Source organism: Ascaphus truei, chromosome 3 (assembly GCF_040206685.1).
Source record: "Ascaphus truei isolate aAscTru1 chromosome 3, aAscTru1.hap1, whole genome shotgun sequence".
NCBI classification, from domain to species: domain Eukaryota; kingdom Metazoa; phylum Chordata; class Amphibia; order Anura; family Ascaphidae; genus Ascaphus; species Ascaphus truei.
Genome location: NC_134485.1, coordinates 189,519,044 through 189,528,405, shown reverse-complemented (window position 1 = coordinate 189,528,405; position 9,362 = coordinate 189,519,044). Strand labels below are relative to the sequence as shown.

The window sequence follows — 9,362 nt, the reverse complement described above, 5'->3', positions numbered from 1 at the left end:
CAGAACTTTTGCCTAAGGTTAAATGGAGTCTTCCAAAAGCTCTAGCCACTACTAGTGACTTTTTTTTTCAATGTTGGCGGAGAAAATGCAGTAATGGACATATAGCATTTCCAGCTTTGTAAGCATAAATCTAACTAATACTGTACATTTTTAAACCTTCAAAAAATGCATTCCCTGGATTACTTTCATGTATCAACCTGAAAACTATTTGGATGTAAAAACACATGGTTTTAAAATATAATGTATATTTATAGTACAAGGAAGAGAAGTTGGTAATGTCATATCAAATGATCACAATGTGGCCAAACATGTTAAAAGGTAGTGGAGAAACCAGAAGGGTACTCTGGTGTACATACAGTATTGGTCCACCAGCCAAAATAAGGAGACCAGGTTGCTACAGTAAGAATTGAGCATCACAGAGACAGACAAATAAAACTGTAGATACTGTAGATTTCACTAAGGTTTATAAAAGAAAAGGTTTGTACAGAAATGTAATATGTACAGTTTGGAAGGTAGAGGGAGATATAGCATACTTTAAAATATAATATGTACATTAGGATGAAAGTATTTTCCTGAAGAAAATCTCTAGAGTTTATGGATGTATACATTTGTGGTTGGATAGATTAAGAAGTAATGCTTTTTTTTTTTTATTATTTATTTTTACAAACAGGATGGGTTTTTTTTACCTGGATTTACTAGCAGAGATCAATAGGGTAAAAAAACACTACGAAAATTCACCAAGGAATGAGAAAAGCACAGGGACAAGCAGAGAGAAATCAGAGATCATAGCTGACCTGCAGTTTGATAGTGTATATGAAAAAGGCAAACCGATGAGGACGGAGGTCAAGTGACCCTTATCTTGTGTCAACTTCTATATTTCTACCTGCCTTGAGAAGTGTGGGTTTAGGACAAATGTTTAATATCTACTCTTGCCACGACAATGCTGCATGCATAACAAATGCATGATAAGGCACAGTTGTAATTACAAGGACAAGCAACAACAAAAAAGGTTAAAATTAACAGGTTTCATTTACTGTCTGTTTCCCCTCAAAACGTCTATCAGATCTTTATACTACAAAAAAAGGAGAAGTGACATATACAGAATATCTTTTGTTTCTAAGCAGAGAGGAGATGTTTTCAATTCATTAGAGTGGGCAAGAGTCAAGGAAAGGAAGGAGTGAATAAGAAATAACAGTGAGCCACTGTGTGACGTGTAATATTTCCAGGAATAAACACGTACTGTACAAGGGGATAGCTAGCCACTCCCCTAGAGATTTCCTTTGCTAATAGTGGTGCACAGGTTTTAAAAGCCTGGCTATTCTCCTTAGAATACATGGATGAAAAGGATTAATGTTCTGGAGATTTGCTCTATACTTGATCTGAACTGCGCTGTAAGTACTTTGTATGCATCTATCATTATGATTCATTAGTGCTACAGTATGTATCTGCATAACAAGCACTTTAATCTAAAGCTTCGTTTCAAACAGCAACAGCATGTCTCAGTCTTAGTAAAACACACAGAAACTTCTGTTGACTTAAACTCAGTAGCAAATCTACTGAAATGTCATTCTACTTTATGTTCATGTTCAACACTAGCCGCATACATACTTTAATTCTGTAATACTAATTTATGCATGAGCACAGCTGTTTTTTCTTATGTATAAAAAATGGTTGTGTTTTCATTGTGTATGTTATTCATTGCTTGTCATGGTGATCTGGGGAAATGGCTCTGTTGATTCCTAATTTGCAACACAATGCCAGCGAAATGTCTTTTTTACTTTTGTACTTTGCCCTAACTTCTATCTCTTATTCTTCTGCACGAGTGTGAAACATCCGATGTTGTGTGTGTTTTACCAGTCACAACATAAGTCTCTTTCTCTGCCTCTTACCTTACCTGCATGTATTATCTTCACTTTATCTCAGCACTATAATCTACTCACAGTCAAACGCTTCATGTTCACCTCCACATTAATTCTAACCTCTCCTGACACCAGCTTCCCCTATCAATGAAAGAGACTGAAAGTTGATAACTGATTATTATCTCAATAAACCCAATGCAATTCAATTGTCTCCCTGGTAGTAATGTTGTACACGTTGGTCAGCGTGGTCTCACCACCCACACTGTTTATATTAACCTTTACCTTCTGCTTTCCTGTAACCTATTTGTACTACAGTATGAGTGTTTTGCATTTATTATCCACATTCCACAATGCAACTCAGCAGTTTATTTTTAGGAATGATTTCCACTGGAACTGAGAGCTCTTGGCTCTTGCACATATCAGAGTACTTCTTTAGACTAACGAAATATGTTTTCAAGAGAGAATTTTAACTTTTTTCCTCAGGTCAAACAATAAAAATGTATATAAGAACTCACTTTAATTGCAGAAATGCAACTGGACTAATGAGTAGCAGAAGCTAGTATAATTTTGGGAATTAATATGTACATGTATCTGCAATGCAGGTGAGGTACTACAAATGATGCTGTACAGTAGCTTTACATTATTGCAGTGTTTTTCAACAGGGATCCTATGAACCCTTGGGTTCTCTCTGGCTTCCCTACAGGGCTCCCTGAAATGTTGTGGTAATTTGAACATTGTACCAATACAGAAGAATTTACAATGCATCTGATCTCAGACACGCTATTAGAGAGAGTTGGGGTTCCAATGCATCTGATCTCAGTCGCGCTATTAGAGAGGGTTGGTGTTCCTTACAATGCATCTAATCTCAGACACACTATTAGAGAGGGTTGGGGTTCCTTACAATGCATCTAATCTCAGACACGCTATTAGAGAGGGTTGGGATTCCTTACAATGCATCTAATCTCAGACACGCTATTAGAGAGGGTTGGGGTTCCTTACAATTCATCAGATTACAATGCATCAGATCTCAGACACGCTATTAGAGAGGGTTGGGGCTCCTTACAATGCATCTGATCTCAGAGGAGCTATTAGAGAGGGTTGGGGTTCTGCAGAATTTCACAATATAATTATAGGGTTCCTGAACCAAAAAAAGGTTGAAAACCACTGCATTATTACATCACAGAGAGGCTGAAAGTAGAGCACCTACATAGAGATATGAATTTTTAAAAAAAAGTAATGCATCTTTCCACTTTCTTGATCCCTCCCTCTAATGTCTCCTCCAACCACTGACTGTGATGTGATTTTTTTTTACAGCTAGCACCTGCTATACCAAACCCCATGGACTAATGCACAAGTAGCTGAAAACAAGAGCAGGCTGCTGATTTCTGCGCTCAATCTCAGTGCCTGTTTCTTCAGCCATGGCAAGAAGGAGTTCCCTGTTTATTCGGATTGTTGAAGGAAAGAATTTGCCAGCAAAGGACATGTAAGTAATAAATATACTATTGATGCTCACAATGATGCTGAGGTACAATTGCACATTCAGATGTTTCTCTTGTTCTAGGGCATAATGTAACATCTGGCAGCTTAGCTGTTTGCATGAATACAATATGCTTTTTTAAGCATATCATTGCTGATTCCTTTCTAAATAAAATTGGGTATACATTACATAACAATAGCACTGTTAACCCACTTAAAGCCAGATGACCTGCAAACCAATACTCATAATCACTTGGTAAGTTAATTTTTGGGAGCTAGCATGTGATTTTTAACATTTATTATTTCACCTACACTATCTGTGAAATCACATGAATTTGGTTCTAAGTCTTTTGGACTTTCAATCACATAAATACAAAGATTTAATGTAACTGTGCAATTATTATAAGGCAGTGTTTTTAAATATTTGTTTTAAGCAGTGAAAGTACAGGAGCAGTTTAACACACCTCGTTGTGGTTCAGTTAGACATTACCAGAACTCTGAACATTTTGGAGGTTTTTGCAATAAACCATTGAAGTCATTCTACCTATAATAAATTTGCAACCTCAAATGAGTATTTCATGCTTTACTTACTTTAACTCCATTGTATGCAGAATAACAACAAATATTTATTATACATCTTTTTACTATGTAAATATAAAAAATATTGCCATACTCAAATGTGTACATTGTTTTAGGGGGAGGGGGCCGTTACTGCAATATAAAGAACAGTAATTTATTCCATCTCTAAAAATTAAGGAAAAATGCAAGATGCTGCACAATGCTTTCACACAAAATAGTACTCAACGGAATTGTTACTTCATTCATGTGATGATCCAGCTCCCATAACCACTTTTGACCACCACACAAGATCTACCTGTTGCAGGCTAGTGGGAGTCTATACATAGTGGTGTTTAAAGGGACAACAGTGTTTGGATATTGGAGTCCTGAGTTCATTAAGCTGTCTTTGTTTGGAGAAACATGAAGATTCAAGTGTTATAATACTTCAATACATGAACATTTCCTGGTCAGCATCGCTAGGGGTATTTCCTCTATTTTTCCTTCAACGGGAAAGCTAAACTGTGATTTCAGTAGAAATGTATGATTTTAAATAGTACTGTGTAACACCATTACCAAAAAAAATACCGATTATCCATAATACTGTACATGCACTGTATGAGCTCCACATTAAAGCAGATATTAAAGCATTAAAGTGTTATACACTAGGAAATGTTCGAGTTTTTGTGCAACTGAAGTAATTGTAACAGGTAAAGTGTCTCTTGAAACCCCTTCCTATCTATAAGTCTTAAACTAGGTTTGTAAATAAGATAAAGTCCAAATGGATCAAGATCTAGTTTACAAGCACAGAGGTACTGTACTTTTCATTATCCTTGGTTATGGCTATGAACCTGTTCCTCTTTACAAGTATAATTTGTTCCTAAAATATATTATTTGGAAACTTAAATGTTGCTTATTTCTCAGCATTTGTATTTGAAACTCAGACATATAGAGGCATATTTACCAAGTGTTGCTAAACTAATAAAATACCTTTTAGCCCATTGTTTTATGAATTAGCATGGATTTGTAAATATGGAATCATATTTTTTTAATTTCAAATAGGAATAACATTGAAAACGGAAAATAGAACAGCCCACAATAATGCGTTTATCAAATAGCGACAGCTCACATAAAATAGCAATTAATTTGTGAGAAATATATAACTTTATACGTTTCCCTGCTGCTGAGGTTTGATCTCTCCCCAGAGAGAAAAGGAGCAGAATCCAGGTTGCAAAACCTATAGTGAAAAAGCAAGAAAATAGAACATAGTATATATAGCCTGTAAGGATAATGGCTAATTCCCCACTTTGATGGTCCAGACAAACAGAATTTCTTCTTTATCAGGTGTTTTTGTCATATTGATCAAATACTGATACTGCCGGCCTTCTTCTCCCTTCCGTAGGACATCATCTCAATGGTTTTTAGCGAAAAATTTGAAGAGATTTGGCAAAATGCAACCCATAGTGTGATCCGATTTAATACAATATTAAAACATACAAAATGCACATTGCACTCACAAATTGATAGTAGATAGTGCTAAGTCTGAGTCATCTCAACTTAATGGCACGGAACAGAGGTCTGCTCTGCCTGTCTGCCTCGGGGTCAAGCTGCATCACACAATGGTTTGCCTTTTGTCAAATCTCAGTGTCTGATTTATTTGATAAAAACACCTGATCAAGAAGATATTCTTTTAGTTCGGACCATGAAAGAATTACGCATTATCTTTACAGGCTTACATTTTCTTTTGCCCTATAGGTTTTTCTTTTCAGGAATAAAATTCAAAAGCCTTCACAACCATATCACAATGACCCTATGTCACAGTTAACAGATAAGGCTCCTTGTGTTTTCTTTCTGTAGAGTGGTATCAGGTTGTATTACAGGATCAAGCGCCATATGCCAAGCTCACCTGATCAACTATACAAAGGGAGCAGAAGATGAACAGGTGGAAGTGGTTCTAACAAGCGAGTGATTGTATCATATCTCAGATTACAGTAGAATAAGAACACAGCTCAGAATTATACTAAGGCCCTATGGCTGGCATTTACTATCCCATAATGTGGGATATCAAAGGCCCAATACAGGGGGGTAACTGTCATTGACTTTAATTACATTTATTACCGTATTGGAGTGCAATACCCCAGCTCAGAGGATCCCTTTGGGTCATATATAGTAAGCTGTGCTACTCTGTAAAACACTTTCCCGCACAGCTTAGGAAATATGGATCTTCACGGCCCATTCATATGTGTTGTAAGGTTTCTTCTTGCACCAGTGTCTTATGGACTAACGCTGCTTAGTAAATATGGACCCAATATAGCCCATTTACATGAATGGAGCCGGGCTGTTAGGTGTCTTCCTGCATGTAAGATGTCTCATGGAATAGCACTTCTTATGACCGTTTATGTTATCTAATTGCAATACTCTTAGCCCCATTCGTGGGTGTTTATTTTGTGGGGAAACAGGAGCCAGAAATGCAAGCAAATAGAAAATAATTTTATCTAAATAACAATAAATCATTTAGAAATGAAATAAAAACATGTATCCACTCCCAGTTAGTAATGCAGGCCCCAATCATTTCATAGCCACTTTATGGAGTTTCTCATTGAGCCTTAAAAAAAATCCTTGCCGGAGCTCAGTTCTTCTAACTTTCAGCACAAAAAATAACTCTGTGCAACACTCGTGTTATTTATACAGTATGAGGGCGATTTCTGACTTCCAAAAGGGTGTCCCTGTTAAAGACCATTAAAGGCTGCTTTAATGGTAATATTTCTAGTATTTTTTATAAGGCTGATTGCATGAAGTAAGAGAACGAAGAGAAAAAAAGGGGGAGCAAGGGATTAGAGGAGATTGACCTGTATTAACGGTACTAAGATGACTTCATAGCATATCTAGCTGTTTAATAAAGGTGTGGTGATGAAATGACAGTAGTTGATAATCAAATACTCACACGGCCCTGTGTGAGCACATATGTGTAAAGGTATCTTGCTTCTGGTAGCTGCTTCTTAGCCCAAAAGACTGATAATGTACAGATGGAAATAGAGGGGGGGGGGGGTCTTTAGAATAATAATCATATATAACTTACACGGCCATGTGTAAGCTCAATCCTGGGAGAGAATAATATGGGGTTGCCTCTGATAGACCCGTCCGTGGTGTCTCCCGTGGCAACGTGTATTCAGCTGCTGGCGGGCAGTATATTGGCTGGCGGTTCCCCTTCCCTCACTCCTTCCAATTCTCCCCCTCTCCCCGATTCAGGAAACGAGGATGCGCGAGGTAAAATAATAGCAGGGCGTCAGTGACAGTCCTCAGTAAAAATTAAAGTTTTATTCAACAAATAAACAGGAAAAAAAACTCACAAAATGAAGTTTAAGGCACCCCGTGACACTCCTATCAGCGTGGCTGCAGGTCGCCTTCCAACTACGCTGTCTTCCGTGTCCGGATTCAGAAGTGCTGGGAACTTCTGACGCGGCTGTGCTTCCACTTGCTACGGAGGCTTCCAATGTCCAAAATGATGTGGTGAATTAGAGCAACGCGTTTCGCCGTTCAGGACGGCTTCCTCAGGCTCAAAATGATTGCATGAAGTGTATGAAATATGAAAAGTGTGTTTGCAATTAAAATGAGCCCAGCCCCTCACAACGAGGGTAAATTGAGAGGTATGGCATCTGCAAAACTAACACTAGATACTTTTGTAATGTGTATATTTTAATTCCTACCATGAACAAAAGAGCTGAGGTTCTCCATGTTATCACGTTTGGCCAGGACACCAACCACACAATAACTAGGAACCCATTTTTCCAACACTAATTGATCAGCCACAAAGTTACACCTTCTTCTTTACCGTTTCTTTCTCTCCTTTAGTTGTGTGTTATGATTTTCAAAGACGTCACTGCCCCAGCAGTCCTGTGATACCAGAACATAGACAGGTCCATGTGTTCTCTTCCTGATGTCATGATAATCCATATTGCTTAAGACAATCAATGTTCAGCGATCCTATAAAAAGAAACTATAAAAAATATGTATATACTAACATTAAAAACAGATCCCTCTGTAGAGGCCAGAAGATAAATAGTGGCAGTACTATATTGTGCCATGTCGTGCAATACTGTATCAGAAGGGAACATCAATATCTACATTCTTCAGGTAAAAAACATGTTACTAATTTTATGTTTTGGGTTTGTATTTCATTCTTGGAGAGAGAGAGGGAGGGAGAGAGGGGGAGGGAGAGGGAGTGTCACGCTGTGCTGCCCGCAGACCAGACTAACCCCCAGTACTGAGGTGGAGATTGAGTAGACCACGCACCCGCAGTAGTGAGGGCGCGCACGGGGTGTGGATTGATAGCGTGGCCTAGGCCGAGGGTACAAGGGATTAGCCGTAGTACTTGACAGATCCGGGCGTAAAGAGAGGAACGTAGTGATGTCCAAAGCCGAGGGTCGAGGGCAGGAGAGGTCCGAGTCGTAGAGGTCCGTGAGCCGTGTCCGTGGGGACCGAGAGGTAAGCGAGGTTGAGAGATAGCCGGGGTCGAGGAGCCAGAGAGGGTAGGTAGGTAGACAAGCCAGTTCGGTAACGAGATCTGAAACGTAAGAGGGAGCTGGGCATAGAATACAAACAGCACGAGGCAAACGAAACTATGCAGATCGACGTTGCACAGGAGCTACAGAAATAATAAAGTGAGGAGGTCCAATCAGAGGAGGAGGTGGGGCGGAGGTGAGCCTAGGAGCCACTTGTGATTGGGCAGGGGGTGATAGCCTGTCTTGCTGCAGCTGCTCGGCTGGGGGACGTGAGCCTGGATCCTGGGTCGGGCGATGGGCGGAGCCAGCAGCCGGGTGCAGTGCATAAATTAAGTTGTTTGGCGCATGCTCTGTAAGCAGGCAGAGCGCGCGCCCAGAGACTGAGACAGCGGCGTGTGAGATAGCCGCGAAAGAACGGGGGGGGGGGGGGGGGCGGTGGTGCGCGGAGACGCCACTCTGTGAGCTGAAGAGGAGGGACGGAGGAAGCAGCGGGTGGTCGGGTAGGTAGGGAAGAGCCGTGCCGAGGGTGGCATGTGCCCTGGGTCCTCACAGGGATATAGCACAAGGGATGATGACGTAAAAGTGGTTTATTGGGTTCAAAGTGCGCATATAGCCCAACGTTTCGGGGTTACCATGCATGCTGGGAGTCACACATTTAAATACCCAAAAGGAAGTAGGAGTTCACAGTAAACAGGAAAGGGGTGGGGAAAGTGTTGTTAAGCAACAACAAGGAAGAGGCTATGTACATACACAAGGTAAGGGTAAAACAGGTATAGGCAGAGGACGGAGCATAGACAGATGCAGCATATAGAAATGTTAATATTTATGTGTGGACATAAAAAATGGCCGCTCACAATATCAAAACAGAAACAGCAGAGCTAAGTAGGAAACAACAAGCCATGATGCCTTGGTGTTTCCTACTTACCTCTGTTGTTTCTGTTGATGTTTTGAGCTGCCATTTTGTATGTCC

At 39.8% G+C, this 9,362-nt stretch overlaps 1 protein-coding gene across 1 annotated transcript in view; it reads left to right on the top strand.

Annotated features, from left to right (window-relative positions):
- Positions 1 to 1,256: 1,256 nt before the first annotated feature.
- Positions 1,257 to 9,362, top strand: part of LOC142489302 (ras GTPase-activating protein 4-like) — a 226,729-nt gene continuing 218,623 nt past the window's right edge. The window contains exons 1-2 of the mRNA XM_075589825.1: positions 1,257 to 1,391; positions 3,174 to 3,342. Of these exons, the coding sequence (XP_075445940.1) occupies positions 3,278 to 3,342 (65 nt within the window). The 5' untranslated portion in view covers positions 1,257 to 1,391; positions 3,174 to 3,277. The remainder of the gene's footprint in view (positions 1,392 to 3,173; positions 3,343 to 9,362) is intronic.